Here is an 18,000-nt window from a genome sequence, read left to right as displayed (position 1 = left end):
ATATATTTTTAAACGTGCGATATCGTTACCTTAGTAGAGAAAGGCCCATTTTAATTTTTTTTATTTCTTTACAGAGTAGTATAAAAATACGAGCTCCTAATTTTTCGAATTTTTTCTAAACACAGATTTTAAATAAACACTGAGATTAATTTATTGAAAGTTTTCAAGTTATATTACATAGATCATTAATGAGTAATGTGCCGACTTTTGTACAGATCTGAATTTCGAAAGAAAATTAGTTAGGGCCTTTCTACATACATATGTAGGTATTTACATATGTACCTAACAAAATTTCGAAAAAATTTCTATATTCTTTCAAACTCTGTTTTCCGTGAACTCCATCTATATTAAATGATATTATTAGGTCCATAGACATTACAGTATCCAATTTTTTTGTCAGCTTTCCCTTTAATAGTGACTTTATTGCTTTTGCCTGTTGAATGCAATAAAGAATTCAAAATATTGAATCAATAATCAAATTAATTGCTTACATAAACTGCTTTGTTTGGCCCAGATAGTTCTATGTTAATTTTATCTACATCCTCCAAAGATTTTAAAGGGAAGACTTGAATGACGTCATCTGTGATGGATTCTTGGTGCAAAAGTTGATTTAATAAAACATTGTGAGTTGTCAATTCTCCCATAATCATCATGTTTTGGTTTTCAACAATGCCTTAACAATTAAAATTATAAATTCGACATAATTATATATGTATACCACTTTTTTACTCTTTAGTTCTTGGATTTCAGTATGCAGCTGTCTAGTATTGTCCCAACTTCCACGTGTAGTTTTTTCTGAAAAAAAAAATATATTAAGATTTAATATAAGTCTGTACTTGAATTTAACGTACTTTTTACAGGTCTATTATGCGCTGGTAATAAAAACTTTGTAACCGGTAAATAAAGTTTCTGTCAATTTGTAAACCCTTTTCGCATTCTGTGTACTCTTGTAACCGGTAATTTTTGTTACCATCTCATAAGCTGGTAACAAAGTATTGCCCCGTGAAATATGCAATGCCAGAGTTTGCACAATTCTTCATAGCTGAATTGCTGAATATTTTAACTGCATTACCAACGTACCTAGAATCGCGGCGACAAGAACTGGTAACATTTTTTGGTAATAAAATTTTCCGGTTACAAAATCATCGGTAACGTGCAGAATAGACCTGTTAATGTGATATTTTCACCAGTAATCTCATTTAGCCGCACCACTTTTCCTCCTCGTTTATCGATTTTACTTTCTATTTAGTAAATCTACTAAAAGTAGTTTTTGTTTTCATAACGAAGGTACATGGATTTATATACTACTTGATTTATGTATATTTAATTTGTAGATACATAGGCTCGGAAGTGCCATAGTCAGCAATGGTTCAGTAAAAAACGCTTTTCAGATTCTTAAATTTTTCCCCCATCATTGTGATTGTTGCATCTTTTTCGAACTACACAATCTTTTCTTTGAGGCAACATAAGCTATCTGGACTCCTTATGCTCAAATAAAATTAAAAATCAAAACTAATAATTTCTACATTAATTTCTTTTAGGTATATTCTGTTTGACGATTAATTTCGGTTTTTATGCTTTTACATTTCTTCTTGTTTAACGTTGTAACCGCCTAAGCGATTTTGGCCTAGTTCAACAAAGCACGCCAGTAGTTTCTCTTCGGAGGCAAGTAACGCCCATTGGAAATGCCAAGTGAAGCCAAGTAATGCTCCACTCCAGCGGGTACCGAGTTGAATACTTTCAGGGCTGGACTGTCTGTGTCCATTCGGAAGACGTGGTCAAGCCAGCGGATCCGCTGTATTTTTACATTTCATTCAAATGTCTCAAGCGCGCAGAGCAGTGCAAAACAAGCTAGGAAACAGACAGAAAATGGAAAAAATCTAAACCAGATTGTTTTTAGTCATCTCAGTCGAATGATCAGCTCTTTTTAACCGACTTCACAAAAAGGAAAAGGTTATCAATTCGTAAATTTTTTTTTATGTACCACTGATCATATTCCTAAAAGAAAAACTGAATTTAGGAGTATATACAAACATAAAAGCTCAAAACGAGTAATTGATGCGGTGTTTTCAAGATATTTTAACGCACTTGAGTCACAAGTATATACAAGTGTCATATTCTATCAATCATACCGATAATTTCATGCATATATGTAATACTTCTATATTGGCAGTAAGCTAACTTCTCAATGTGTAAGCATTCCGAAATCAAAGCGAGACAGTCTAGTACCGTTTTTGTCAATGTATTGTGTACTTGAGTGCCGTTTTTGTATATGTGTTGTGTACATGTTTATTTATAAACATATGTGTTCCTTTTCTTTCGTGCGTGTTTATTGATATATCTGTACTGTGTTGTTTTCGGACGGTACTAGCTCTTACTGCCAATATAGGAGTATTACATATATGATTTCATGTATTAAAATAATTAAAAATGAAAATGAATAAAAAAATTAAATCAACAAAATGAATAAAATTAAGTGAAATTAATGTTTAATCAAAGCAACACCACAAAAAATATAGAAAAAGGTTTTTTCTTAACAGCGGTCGTCCCTCGGCAGGCAATGGCAAACCTCCGAGTGTATCTCTGCCATGAAAAACAGCTTCTCATAAAAATGCAATCGCCGTTCGGAGTCGGCGTAGAACTGTAGGTCCCTACGCCTTGTGTGACAACATCAAAGCGCACGCCACTAATCGGAGGAGAAGCTCGGCCAAACACTAACATATGTGTAAGCGCCAATCTATTATTATTTTTTGTTATTAATGTTTAATTTCTAGCCTAACCTACATGTATATGTATATAACTTAATTGCCTAATAATAGGTTTACATATAAAAAGATTATCCTCATTTTCGAGCTGAACTCCCTAATCTGTAATTAGAAAAAGAGATTAGCCATATAAAATTATAATTCAAATATCTCAGGTCTTTTTGGGTCCAACCTAGTTTTATCGATTATACTTGCGAATGTCAAATTTAAAAGTAACCAAAGATTTACGCTAGCTAGGAAAAGAGGTTTGTAAAGGTATTTTTAATAAAATACAAAGTTAAAATATATTTAAATAGCATAATATGTGTAGCAGAAAAAAGTGACCACAGGGGTACAGAGAAGAAGCTTAACTTTTCCTCGAGTTGTGAGAATAACAGCCCCAACCAATTTGAGAGCTAACGAGCTTTGATTGAGATTATATTTATATGTAAACGTACTTTTATGCTTTGGCGTACGCATATGTTTACACATCACGCCTTTTTTGTTTTAAAGGAAAGGTGTTACCTTACCGGTGGTCTTATACTAATTTGTTTTAAGTCCGATCATCGGATCATGATAATCTTAAATTTTTATATGAGAATTTAAGTCGGTTTTGTTTTTTGGTTAATACAAATAAGATACTGATAAAAATAAAATATTTCACACAAACAACAAAAAATATAATCGATAATCGCATGAGGCTATTGCCTGACAATTTTAAAATGCACTTAGTGGCATTCTGCTACTATGATAGCACGGCCCAGTAATCATAGTCAACTTATGTACAGTAGACTGCATCACTCCCCATCAAAAAAAAAAAAATTGGTACTGTTTTCGACTGGAATTATAAAATCTATTACATTTTAAGACTTCCACCAAAATACCTCGCAAAAATCTTAAGATTTACGTGAGCTGGACCAATTTGAAAATACCTCCACAAGTTGAGTTTTTTATTAATAAAAAGTTTTTTTAGATACTTTTTTTTTGAAATATACCTCATATTACTAAACAGTTTAAGCTTAAAAAGTTTGCATAAAAAAATTTAGGAAAATTTTTCTATGAAATCATAATAATGAGATTTTTGATGCTATTTTTGTTTTTTTTTCAAAGACTGGTTTAAGAAAAACTTGAATAACTCAGCCAAAACCTAACCAATTTCAACTTATGAGGTATCGTTGGTAAGGTATTTTCTCTCCCTTTTAAATCTCATTCAAAGTATGAAAGAGGGAGGTAAGATAAAAGTGTGACATTCCATGTTGAATTAAGATTTGTTGGTATTTGATTAAACAAAAAAAATTTGGGACGTGAATGAGTTTTTTTTTTTGCAAAGAAATAAAAAGGGTGCGAAAATTCCTCTCCACTGATACCTCAAAGTCTATATCGGTAGAGCAGTTATTCTAGTTTTTCTTACACAAATCTTTGAAAAAAGTTAAAAACAGCATCAAAAATCTCATAATTACGATTGCGTAGAATTTTTTTTTTTTAATATTTTTATGCAAACTTTTTAAGCTTAAACTGTTTAGTCATTTGGGGGGATTGTTTCCAGAAAATCCTGTACAAAACTTTTTTTATGCATAAAAAACTACATTTTTTGAGGTATTTTCGACCGGTCCAGCTCACGAAAATCTTAATATTTTTCCGCAATATTTGGATAGAAGTCTTAAAATATGCTAGGTTTTGTAATCCCGCCGGAAAAACCGCAACTTTTTTTGTGGCGATGCAGTCTAATGTACAGTAGTCGAAAAAATTATAGCTGCACCAAATTTTCACAAGTTTTAAAGTATTAATTTTCTTCTTATTTAATGTTGGTTAGTTTTTTATAGTTCATTCCTTAACAACATCCGTCTAAACACAAGTTTAAAGGCAGTGTCACACGATTGGGTATTTGCGAAAATTTGGTGCAAATCGTATTTTGTGAATACCCAAATGTTTTTCTTTATCCCAATCACGAAAATTAATTTGTTGAAATTTTTCAATAGAACATCGCTGTATTGTACCAATCCTTTGACTACAAAAAAAATATTTCCCATTTTTTTATTTTGTACCAATAGCCCAATATAAAAATGTAAATCGTACTAATGTACGTTTTCTGGAGTACCTACGAACAAAAGAAGAAAATATTTTTCGAAAAATTTGGTTGGGGTGGGTCGGGGCTAGATTTTATTTTTCATTCAGATAGGCAAAGGTTCAAACTTTATTACCACATTTTAAATTTAAGACGACGAAGCCCGACACATAAACAAAAACATTATTGTTTTAAACTTTTGTTAAAAATACTACGTTTTTAAAAGGAAATTTTCAACATAAGTCTAAATGCGGAACTTTGACGAGAAATTAACTGTAACATATTTTTATACAAAGTACATACCTTCAAAAGCGCCAAGAACAAAGACACGCATTACACACAAAGGCTAGGTTCCGACTGATTATGTGGTCAGACGCAGTAAAACACGCGGGTTTAGGGGCTGCATTGTCATTTTATTGTCATTGCATTGTGTCATTTTATGAATTATAGAAAAACGACTTTTAACCGGTTTTTTGCCTCAAATACCCCTTATGGGCTGTTTTTGCTTACGCGTAAAAGCACATTTAGCGCATTTAGCTCTAAATGCTACTCTAAATGTACATTTATCCATACAAAGTTCGTCACCTAAATGCAACTAAATGCAACTCCATTTTTGCATCAAGAATCTAAATGATAAAAGCAACCCAGTCATCTTCCAAAGTTTCCACGATTCGTACATGGTTCAATGAGAAAAAGTGGCAACATTGCTTTTTCGCGTATACAGTGGCTAGCAGCGTTTCAGTAATCGCCGATCGAGATTTCATTTATTATTTTACATTACTTATTATTTTACATTATGTGATGCTGAAATCTGGATCAATTTGTGATCAACCCTGTTTGTTTTTTTCCTATGTATGTAACTGAGGAAATTTTAATTGACAGCACCGACAAATGAATATATACACAAACAAATGTTCGGTTGTGGTTAAAACAATTAAAGTTTTTGTATTGAATTTTTGGTTTAAAATTTATTTTTTCCTTTTCAGTAGGGTTTTTTGAACATTATCTTCTGCGGGAGAATTAATCGTAATAGATACGGATCTGAATAAGCGACTAGAACACGGCTGTTTGTCAAAAGCATACGATTTCGAACTCGCGTAAATGTACATTTGCTAAATGCGATAGTATGAACGCTCTTCCAAAACATATGTTCGAAAATGCTAAATGTTGCATTTTAAATGCAGCAAGAACGCTGCATTCGTGCGGCCTTTCAACTAATAGCTTTCAACAAAGTTGGTCGCCAGCCAACATTTAGCCATTCAACTTTGTTTTCGTGCAACTCTATTGAACGCTAAACTTGAACGCAAAATCAGCTCGTGCGAACACCTTTTTTGCCTCACGTTTTCTTAAGTGACATTTCAATTGCAGTGGTACCAGTGCGCAGAGATGCACGGAAAGCATATTAGGGGGATTCACGACTCCATCTATGAAATTTTGGGAGCAAGCAAAGAATAGGGCTCGTTGAGCTAAAAAAAAAAAAATAAAAAAGTGAGCATAGCCAGCCGCTTTTCTCTGATTTTAATTGAATACACTCCATTTTGGTACAAATTCATAGGAGCGGTGCTAGGGAGGTTGATCGCGGAATTTTCAATATTTTCAAAAGCTTATATTTTGAAAAGTTTTGAACCAATTTTCAAAGTATGGATAGGGTTGGAAAGGTAATTAAAAGTCCTTTGATTTCATACATATGTGTATGGCAATATATTAAAATATATGCACTAGATAAGAAAGAATACCTTTAATTAAATATATGATTTATAATAAAAAAAAAATTTTTTTTATTTTTATATGTCAAAAGAAAAAAAGCTCTGCGGCGAACATTTGGAAGAAAATATCGCGCTATTTTTTAATTCAAAATTTTCATTTTATATGAAATAAATTAATAAATTATAATATCAATACAGTTGTTTTATTTCGCTGTTGGCAGTTGTCCTTAAACTATAAAAAACTATATAAAAAATCGATTGAGATAACATAGGTGTAGGAAAATTTAGAAACATGAAAATTTCAAAAGGCAATATCTCAGCGAAAAAAATGATATTTGAGCAAACAAAACGTCATTTGAAAGAAGAAGACTTGTACTTAAAGATGTCAGCCTATTATTTTGGTGAAAGAAAACATCTGCAAGGCTACATAACCTCAAATATGGGCAAAAACGGTGTTTTTTGCACTTTTAGGTTAGGATATCTCGAAAACCAGAGCTGATAGAGCAATTCTGAGGCCAGATTCGGATTCATCGCATCAAAATCCTTCGAAAATATATAGTCCGGTTTCTGGGTCTGAGATGCTGTCGGCCTGTGTAATCAGCCTTAAGTTTTTTAAAGTTGTGTTACGTTTAAGAAGTTGTGCGAAGTTATGCGAAGTATGCACAATCAGACCATAACATATGTGTAAGCGCCAATTTGTTGTTATTTTTAAAGGGCGTTGCAAAGTATTGAGTGGGGTCTTGAGATCAACAATTGTCACTTTACACACATTTCTCTGGTTTTCCTCTGGTTTTTCGACACCATTTATAATTTTCTTTTAATAAAATCACGATTTGTCAAATGCTTAAATTTATTTATCTAATAATAATGCAGCACACAACCCTGAAATCTAAGATTTTTTTGTAAACCTGTGGTATTAGTACATACATAAATAGTGGTTGGCATATGTTAAACAAATTTTATACCTAAAAAGCAGTATGGTTGCACAAAATTTTTTTCGAGCACATTAGCAAAAAATATTGCAAGGAACATTTTGAGAAGTTAAAAAAAATGTATTAAAGGTTTGAAAAAAAAATTTAAAAAATAAAAATTAAAAAAAAAAGTCCTACCATCTTTTAGAAAACTATGAAAATTGCATGAAAACTTTGGTCGCAATAATTGTTACAAAAATAAGGTACATAAATATTTAATTTAAAAAGTATATAAAAAAAATCGAATATTGGCGAAATATTTTGCTGATGCATTTGTGGCTACTCAAGCTAACAAATGCAAATACTTATTGCAATATTTGTTACTTTGTGAAAATTTAGGGGGCCACTTCAGGAATTTTTACTCATATACAGAGCGGAAAAACTTTGCAAAAAGATTACAAATTTGTTGGACGTCAGAAACAGATTGGCACGAGTACTGCATTATGTCTGTAGTTTTCTTTTTATTACCTTCCTTTTATTAGCTCGGGATGTAACTATGTAATATTGATGCGCCTAAAAGATGCAGCGATTTCTATTCTCAAGTTACATACCTGATGACAGTACGAATGGCAATTTCAATAGGGAGGTTTTAGTTTTATAAACTATAATTTTATTATTTTATAAGTTGTCAGAAACGCTTAATAATAATAACACGGTGTACACTAATCATGAACTATTTAAGTGACCTATTAAAGGTCGTAGAGTTAGTCGAGTAATTCACGAAACTGCGTTTAACATTTTTGTAACACCCTCAAATTCCCGAATTATTTTTAAAAAACACATTTCTTTATGACTTCTCGCACACAATAATTTTTAGCCCTGTTATTTTTTACACAATTTTAAGCTTTCATATCATTTTTTCTAAAATTAAAAAAAAAATTGTGTCTTTCAGTAATTACTTTAAAAAGGATGTTCAATTCCAAGTAAAACTAGGTACCATTTATAAATCACACAATTTCGGAAGTAATGATTTTTTCAAGATTTTTCCCAAATTACTTCTATGATATTTATTTATTTAGTCTGTTGAATTGGATCTCTTTGAGGTTTCCATAGCTCATCTAGTTCAAATGAATAAAAATTTGAATTTGTCTCTTCATAAAAAATTAGTGAAAGTTCGATTACTAAAAGAGACTACTTTCTCTTGAAATTTTCGCAAAAAATGTAGAAGTAGGAAAAGTGATAAAAATTGGTGAAATTTTCTGATATATTCCAAAAATTTTCCACATATTTACAATGCGCTCAGAAAATTTAAAATTGGTTAAAAAAAAAACCAAGCCAAAAATTTTTTAGTGCCGGAAGTCATGCGAAAATGGTTTCTTAAGAATAAGTTAAGCTCTACGACCTGTAATAGGTCACTTAAAAATAATAGATTGGCGCTTACACATATGTTAGTGTTTGGCCGAGCTTCCCCTCTGATTTGTGGCGTGCGCCTTGATGTTGTCACACAAAAGGGGATGACCTACAATTTTATGTTGTTGTGCTGTGGTGACTGTGTGAGGCTGCTCAGGTGGACTGAGGTTAACCGTGGAGGCTGCTCTGTTTGAGCAGCAGAGGCCACGTACGACGTGGTTCACTGCCGATGTGTCCGTATTCCTAAGCAGACTCCCCCTCGCAGGCAGGAGGTGGAGTTGAGGTGTAGTCGTCTCTGGCATACACAGCAGGTGTAGATTTCTGGCCCTGAGTTTGACTCGATGCCAGCCCTGAGTAGAAGAATACGTAGCGAATGTAGCCCTATGGACGAGCAACTTCTGAGATACTTCGCCGACCTAAACGGGGTTAGATCGCCGAAACAACAGCCCTTGGTCGGGTAAAACCCGAGTCATTCCTGTACGTAGAACCCCCTGTCACCTGCTGCCCGGCAGGATATCACCCTGACATAGGTGCCCTCCTCAGAGGTGAAAACCGTATGATTGTAGGCGACTTTAATGCGCACCACGATCTTTGGCACTCAAGCCTGTCAAACGATCGTAGGGGAACTGACTTGGCTGAGCAGATAGACGATTCGACATTCTGCACAATGAACGACGACGCACCCACCAGGATTATGGGTAGCTGCTGCAGCTCGCCAGACATAACAATAGTCAGCGCTGGTCTGATAAACAGCATATCATGGCGACCTATGCTGACTTTAGCATCAGACCATCTGCCCATAGTCATCTCGATCGATAAACCAACCGACTTTGCTTCCGCGGAACACCGGACCTATGTCAACTTTTCTAAAGCTGATTAGAAAGGCTTCGCGGAATTTACTGAAAACACCTTCGCTGCTCTCCCCACATCAACCGACGTCCACCTTGATGAACGTAAGTTCCGCAGGGCTGTCACCGCTGCTGCAGCTCGCTGTCCTAGCCGATGAGCGTGATAGCCTTCGTCAAGCCGATCCCGCAGATCCCCGTATCAGGGATCTCAACGCGGATATTCGGCAACTAGTAAACGTACATAAGCGGAAGAAGTGGGAAGAGCATCTGAAGACCTGTAACTTCACCTCTGGTGTGAGTAAGCTTTGGTCAACCGTGAGGTCACTGTCCAATCCGACGAAGCACGACGACAGAGTCGAAATTTCTTTCGGCGACCATGCTTCGTCGGACCCGGAGCGATGCGCGAGCTATTTTAGCCGGCAGTTCATACTGCATCCTCCGGTGGACAAAGCCAAGCGTCGAGTGGCCAGAAGGCTGCACAAACTGCTAACAACCTGTGCCCCACGCGCTTTCACTTGCGGTGAAGTTAAGGTGGCCATAGGGAAGCCGAAAGCCTCCAAAGCCATGGGTCCCGACGGAATATGTATGCTTATGCTGAAAAATTTGGGTCCTGCGGGGGTAGCGTACCTAACGGAGGTCCTCAATTTGTCTATGGCCACTCTCATCATCCCAGACATCTGGAAGGTAGGGAGAGTGGTCCCACTGCTCAAACCGGGGAAACCTGCCAACAAAGGAGATTCTTATCGGCCGATAACACTCCTTTCCCCGGTAGCGAAGACACTTGAGGCCTTGCTGCTCCCGTATTTCACAAACCACTTGACCCCAGCGAAGCATCAGCATGGTTTCCGTAAAGTGCACAATACAACAACAGCACTTAACGCCATAAACACTCAGATAACTCGTGGCCTTAACCGAAACCGTCCCTGTGAGAGAACGATTCTAGTAGCGTTGGACTTGTCAAAGGCGATTGACACCGTCTGCCATTCCACGCTACTAGAAGATATTGAGGCTTCCTCTCTCCCACAGAGGCTCAAACGGTGGTCGGCAAATTATCTGAGTGGTCGACACTCGTCGGTAATGTTTAGAGACAAATCGAGTAAACTTATAAAAATAAAACAGGGGGTTCCACAGGGTGGTGTCCTTTCCCCGCTACTGTTTAACTTTTACATTTTGAAGCTCCCTCCACCACCAGAGGGAGTCTCGATCGTCTCTTACGCCGACGATTGCTCGATCATGGCGACTGGGAATGGAATTGATGACCTGTGTTTGAAAGTAAACGGGTATCTCTCCGAACTTTCTCGCTTCTTCACTGCAAAGTGTCTAGCCCTCTCCCCTACGAAATCCTCTGCGACCCTGTTCACAACCTGGACGAAGGAGGTCAGGCTACCGTTGGGAATTCACGTCGATGACACACCAATTCCGACAGTGAACAATCCTAAAATACTCGGAGTAACATTCGATAACCTGCTCTCCTTCTCTGCGCACGCAGCCGCTATTGTCAATAAAGAACAGAGCCGCAACAAGGTCCTCAAGTCGCTAGCCGGCAGTACTTGGGGCAAAGACAAAGAAACGTTGCTGGCAACATACAAGGCAATAGGCCGGCCGGTTTTAAAATACGCAGCGCTAGTGTGGTCGCCGGGACTAGTAGGACGCAGTGGACGAAGCTACAGACTGTACAGAACACCGCACTCAGGACAGCGACACGATGCCTCCTGATGTCGCCCAAACATCACCTCCACAACGAGGCACAAATGCTCCCCATAAAGGAGCACAACATAATGCTCTGCAAGCAGTTTCTGATCGGGAGCCACAGAAGTGGACACCCAAACAGACAGGTGCTTGCAGAGGAGCCCTCGCCTAGGCATGTCAGGAGGCATCTATATGAACTGACGGACGAAGTCCAGAGGTTCATCAAGCAACCTCTGGACCCGTCAGCTTACCGACTGGCCCTGAACGGCATTCATAGGGAGTCAGTCTCGAGTTATGTAGACTCTAGACCTGTGAATGCCGTTCTAGGCACACCACCACCGGACATAGACGAGACGGAGCTTCGTTTGCCTCGGGAGACACGAACGACAATAGCCCAACTTCGCTCTGGCTACTGCAGCAGGTTAAACTCCTACCTAAGTGGATTCAATGAGGATGTGCCAAATGAGTGTCCGGCATGCGGAGAGACCCCACATAACTCGAAACATCTCTTCGCATGCCCGGAAAACCCGACAACCCTAACGGCTTTGTCCTTGTGGATCGACCCGATAGAGGCTGCACGCTTCGTAAGGCTGCCGTTAATGGAACTTGACGACAACGACTGAGATATCTACCGATCTGGGCCGGGTTGTTGTAGCCGCTACAACAACAACAATCTACAATTTTACGCCGCCCCGAACGGCTTACCATTTACTTTCATTTCATTCTCCATATTTAAAATATAGTTTTGATATAAGAACTTATTCAAACCATCAAATACGTTTTCCAATCGACAGTAAGTTTCGTAGATTCGCGTAATTATTTGATTTACGATACCGCTTATATGCCTTCGTTCTTTTATTGTTAATGTTTATAATTATTATAGCGTCGTCGTATAATTATCCAGCTGTCAAGAAGAACAAAAACTCCATATAAAATAACGCACAAGAAATAACTAAGACATTTTCTTGTGCTTTTTCAATTTTCCCTAATAGAAAAATCGTGGTACAAATCTCGATAACAATATTAAAATAAAATGTTAATAACCCATAATAAAAGTTGACAAATACATAGTTTAGGATGAGCCTGCCTGAAACTATACAATAAAGCAAAATTAATGTATAGAATTAACAACCACGCTGTCAAGTATTTTATAAAACCTAAAAATTGGAGTCAAAATTTCTGCGATATTACTTTTGACATTATTAAATCGTCTGGCAGTACCAACTTCGCCATTCAGTTACAACCCTCGCATGTTTACTACTTCACTACTTTTATAAATGTTTTATCGTGGTTAAATTAACAAGAATACCATATTAGTTAAAAGAAAATGGGCATGTGCATTAAAATTGTTTACAATTAAGACACATTTATGTATTTCACGCACTTTTGAATGATAAAGTCGATGCAATTATCAATCAATATATTTGGTGAATTTCGGAACTTTAATAACCAATTACTCAAAAAGAGTCCGCGGGTTTGGGTCTTCACTTTTTGAATGAAAAAACCCTCCCTCAGACCTCCATTTTTTTTTCGTGTCGATTTTTACTAAAATTTTCCCGCCCCTCATTTTATTGGTTATGTCTTGAAAACTATCAAAATAAAAGTTTATGCAATTCGGATCACGGCAACCCGAGCCAGCGCTTAGTCAAAGTTACCAGAATAATCTATGTGCAGTTCGCGTGTTTTGTTAACTTACTAATTTTATTAATATTTAGTAAATCTGCGTTTTTAGTTTTTTACCAGGTTGTCAGGTTTTTTCCAAAGGACCATTAATTACAAATTTTCCAAAGTTTACACACAATAAGGACATATGGGTTTTAATTAAAAGAAAAATTCTAAACAAGATTAACTAAAACTTTTGTTTTCAATTATTCTTTTGGAACATGTCAAAAATTATCCTTCAAGAACTTTAATTTTTAATGCATTTTTAATTTTAGTTTAATTTAAATCCTATAAATATATATAAGGATATTGAAGGATAAAATTTGCTAAGGATATTTTCCTTTACTTAATAGGTTTCGATGTCCTTCGGAGAAATCCTGCCGTCCTTTTATAATTTAAAGATGCAGACTTACTAGAAATGCGTTCAAATATGGGAAACATCGAATTTTTCGCATTTCCAAGGTTTTCGTGGACGATTAATTAAAGTTAACTAAAAGTTGGCGCGGGTCGTCGTTATCCTAGGGCAATAAAATTTCATATATACCTATGCTATTTAGGGTATGCACATCAAAATATGCAAACAAATTTCTGCCCATATATTCTTGGGACAGTCTAATGTACATACAAACAAAGCAAGTTAAATAAAAGCTTGTAAAAAAAAAATATTAAAATTAACTTCTAAACAATAATTTGAGGTGGCACTGCTACTTAAAAAATTTAAAAGTGAAACTAGTACCTTCTTTTTTGTATCATTGGGTTTATTATGTTAATGCCTTTTTTCTATGAAGATTTGCAACTGCTTTTCAATAAGCTTCAATTATGCTTAACAGTTTAATTCTGCAGCTGGAGTTGCAAGCTCAGAGGTATTCCAAATTTCCCAATGCGTTTTATTAAAAATTTAAACAACCGAATAATATGCTTTAACACTTTAGACTTTGTTGCGAAAGTTACTATAATTCCTATCGAAATAGTTCCTAAGTGGAGTATCGGTTTGGTGGAAAAATCCTTCCCGAGAGCGGATAAGAATTGGAAAAATAGCTATATAATTGGCGATGATTTTCACTGAAATGTTGTACCCAATTAGTAATTTCCGCAATAGAAAATGCTGGCAGAGAAGTACATATGTATGTAGGCGTATAATAAAAGTTGTAATGCGATTGGCACAGCAAAATTTTTTATTCCATAAAACGTTAAGTCAAAGCATAAATTTTATACATATGGGCTGCATTTCTTTATTCATTCCGGCCGTTTGTTTTTGTTTACTTATTCTTTAGAACGTTCTTGATGATATGTTAACGTATATTTCAAACGCATTCGGTTTATTTCGGCTGTGAAATGGGATTATCCGGAATGTATAAAGAAACGCAGCCATGAATTTGATCGCATTCCTCGGGCTGTTCACTATTTTTAACTAGCAAAAAGGATACGTTTTTATTTGCATTTGTCTAAAGTAACTAAGCTCATGTCACTTACCATCGGAACTTTTTGGAAGCAGCAATGACGAATCTTCATTCATACTATCATCAAAATCCCCAGCTAAATTCGGTTCCCCCTTAATATCATCTATGATTAACTCAGGTTCACACAATATATTATTTTTTCCATCAAATGTTGAATTTATTTCATAGGCACTGTCTTTCGACGCTTCGCGTTTAATCTTCATACAATCAAAAACGATTTGCAGTGTTTGTTGCTTCTCTTTAATGTTCAACCAAAATCTGTGGAATTCGTTTAGATAACGCCAGCAAACCAAACAAATTTTATTTGAGATTTCATCGTTGAATGTAATCTAGATTTTTGTGCAGATTGATGATAATTTGTAATTAATAAACGGTTGGTAAATAGAATTTAATCAAGTTACCTGAATTTGGAAGTATTTCTCTATAATTTCTTTGGCACCCCCTTCAACTAATTCACCACTTTCTTTGAAGATTTCCAAAAAATCTCCCGGTTTTTTTAAGCACAATCGGCAAGCCATTTTATCAGTGTATTTAATTATGAATAATTTCTTTTTAGTTAAAGCACAGTATAGTTGAAGTATTTCACAAAGTCCTGCAGGGATAATATTTTGCCGAAAAATCCTGTAGTGTTGGTATTCACAATGACGGTTTTGTTTATACGGTTAATGGCCTAAAACACACAAAAACAATTGTGCACACATTAACCCAAGGCGTTTTCATACAAGGTGGTGTTGTTAGATTAGGAATGTAAAAAAACATCGATGTATCGAGCATAGGAATGGAAAGTTGTAAAAAATAATCGATTCTCGAATCTTATTTTATCCTTACGATTCTTGGAATCGGATAATCGACGGCAAGATTCGAATTGTTCGACTCTAAATGAGTCTTTATTTCAATCTTTCTTTCACTTTAAAAATCTATAAAAACGGCCATCAATCATAGGCAATAATGCTATTAAATATAATGAATCAACTAATATTATTGTAAAAAATTTTAATAAAAAATTTTAACAACAAATTTGTGGAAAAATTGCTTCATTTGCTATAAAATGTGAGGTTGACACATATTCACGGTACTGTTTGATATGGAAACTAAATAAATTTTAATTTCCATCCTTCCAGCAAGTCGATAATTGTACCCGTTGTCCGCAATTGCAGCACACTTTAACCAGTTTTAGATCAAAACTCATACCTTATGCATTACATTCGGACCACTTTTAGTACAATTCACCTGTTCTACATTACATGGCTTTATATTTTTGGACTATCTTTGGTCTAGATACAAAGCTACTATACCTACGACTATAATTTTCGAGCGATTGGACCAATCTTTCCTTCAGGGAATGGTTGTTGTTGTTGTTGTAGCGGCTACAACAACCCCGCCCAGATCGGTTGGTATCTCAGTCGTTGTCGTCAAGTTCCACTAACGGCAACCCTAGGAAGCGTGCAGCTTCTGCGGGGTTTGCCCATAAGGACAAGGTCGTTAGGGATGTCGGGTTTGCCGGGCATGCGAAGAGATGTTTCGAGTCATGTGGGGTCTCTCCGCATGCCGGACACTCATTCGGCACATCCTCATTCAGCCTACTCAAGTAGGAGTTTAACCTGCTGCAGTAGCCGGAGCGAAGTTGTGCAAGTGTAGTGCGCGTCTCCCGAGGCAGATGAAGCTCCGTCTCGTCAATGTCCGGGGGTGGTGTGCCTAGAACGGCATTCACAGGTCTAGAGTCTACATAACTCGAGACTGAGTCCCTGTGAATGCCGTTCAAGGCCTGTCTGTAGGCTGTCGGGTCCAGAGGTCGCACAGTTTGCTTTACTTGAACTAAACAAAAAACGACCCAACACGCATACATCATACAACCAGTGATCGGACTTATACCACATTGCGGTAGATCTGCCAATTTTTTAGCATCTACCACATATTCGCGTTTTTCAGTAGTTTTATTTTTGCTCGACATAATTTTATTAATTTTAAGAGCAAAAATTTTCCAACACTAAACACCATCAACAGACAGAATGGGAGGATAAAATAAACCATGAAATAGTAAATTTTTTCAATATTCAATTTTTCGACAGGAAACATGGTTTTATTGTGTTAAATTGCAAAATATATGATTTATAAGAAAGAATTAATAGCGAAAATGTTAGAAAAACGGCGATTTTTGTGAAAGTATTAGAAAATTTCAGTGCATCTAAAGTAAAGCGTTGTTTACTTTTACTTGAGAATTGTCAAAATCGGCAAATCCCAAGTAGCGGTTTCTGGAACGTGCCATATTTGTCCGCTGCATTGCGATTGATAAAAATATAAGCTGACAGCACTACGCGAGGTTGCAAAAATCTTTCAAAATATGTTCGAAAAATATCTTAATATGGAAGGAACTGCTTTACACTGTCAAAACTCAATGGATTTTTTAGCAACTTCAATCTTGCACTTTATTATAGTAAATTAATTTTTTTAGGATCTATTTAAATTTTTGCAACTTAGGTGAAGCCTTGCAGAATATTTTTGATTTTTGTACAAAGTTTGATCCAAAACCTGAGATCTACCACATTTTTTGAAATCTACATTTTTTTCCAGATTCTACCACAAGAATTTTTTTCAAATCCGATCACTGCATACAACCGTTGAGCGACAGCTCCAGTAGCGCACAACCTGCTGGCTCAGCAGCTAAACTTCGACTGGCAAGCAAAGCAAATAAATAATTTTTCTCGCTGTGCAAGAAAGCTTTTTAGGCTTTATCCAGCGCTGCCGTAATCATACTTGATGTATATACACATCCATGATTCAATAATACAAGGTAAGATAGTTATTGACAGCATCGAAGGACAGAAAAATCTGGCATTTTAAACGAAAAATTGAACGAAATATTAATATAAGTATCTACGTGAATTACGTAATTTATGTGCTATTAAAAACAATTTATGTTTTCATCAGTTAAATGTGCTTCATATGCATATACAAATAAACATATTGCACAAAAGCTTATACTTCTATTTCACAGCAAAGCTTCATTTTTTCCAAGTAAATTTGCAAAGAAACAACACGGTGCCGCTGCTAAGGGAGCAGTGCGAGAGAGACAACTGTCAGTTTATCGCACCTTGTATCAGCGTACAGTTTCCTAAGTAAAAACACTATCAGCTCATTGCCAAAAAATGCCCACAACTGGGATCACCTGCTTTTTGGCATTTGCTCTTATCTTTTACAATTTCTTTCATTTCTATTGTAATTTCTTCCATTTCTATTACAATTTATTCAAAATACACTAAAACTATGTTCACATTACCAACATAAAATACTTAGTTTCGTTTAAAATACCTCACTAAATTAAGTGCGTTCATACACGCTATTCTTTATTTTTCTTTACAGCTTTGTAGCAACCCTGTGTTATTGTTTATTTAACCAAAAGAGATCGTGAATGTGAGTAATTGCGTATATTTTTATATTCTGAGTTGTTTGTGGTAATTTTTTAGATTTTAGATGAGTGATCAAAAGAGAAAGCTTCTGGAAATAT

At 35.9% G+C, this 18,000-nt stretch overlaps 1 protein-coding gene across 3 annotated transcripts in view; it reads right to left on the bottom strand.

Moving 5' to 3' along the window:
- LOC118748916 overlaps positions 1-15,238 on the bottom strand; it is a 78,114-nt gene extending 62,876 nt beyond the window's left edge. For 2 of the 3 annotated variants that reach the window (XM_036483657.1, XM_036483655.1), the window contains exon 1: positions 14,509-14,588. Coding sequence is in view for 1 of the 3 variants with exons in the window: in XM_036483656.1 (XP_036339549.1) it covers positions 283-433; positions 492-673; positions 730-795; positions 14,509-14,824; positions 14,897-15,013 (832 nt within the window). In the remaining 2 variants the exon portion in view is untranslated. Of the gene's footprint in view, positions 1-282; positions 434-491; positions 674-729; positions 796-14,508; positions 14,825-14,896 lie in introns of those variants that run through there. The other variant, XM_036483656.1, reaches the window with a different exon arrangement.
- Between the last annotated feature and the right edge of the window lie 2,762 nt (positions 15,239-18,000).

Source organism: Rhagoletis pomonella, unplaced genomic scaffold (genome assembly GCF_013731165.1).
Source record: "Rhagoletis pomonella isolate Grant_MI unplaced genomic scaffold, Rhpom_1.0 Rhpom_scaffold_00013, whole genome shotgun sequence".
Lineage (NCBI taxonomy): Eukaryota > Metazoa > Arthropoda > Insecta > Diptera > Tephritidae > Rhagoletis > Rhagoletis pomonella.
This window is presented reverse-complemented; position numbering and strand designations above follow the sequence as displayed.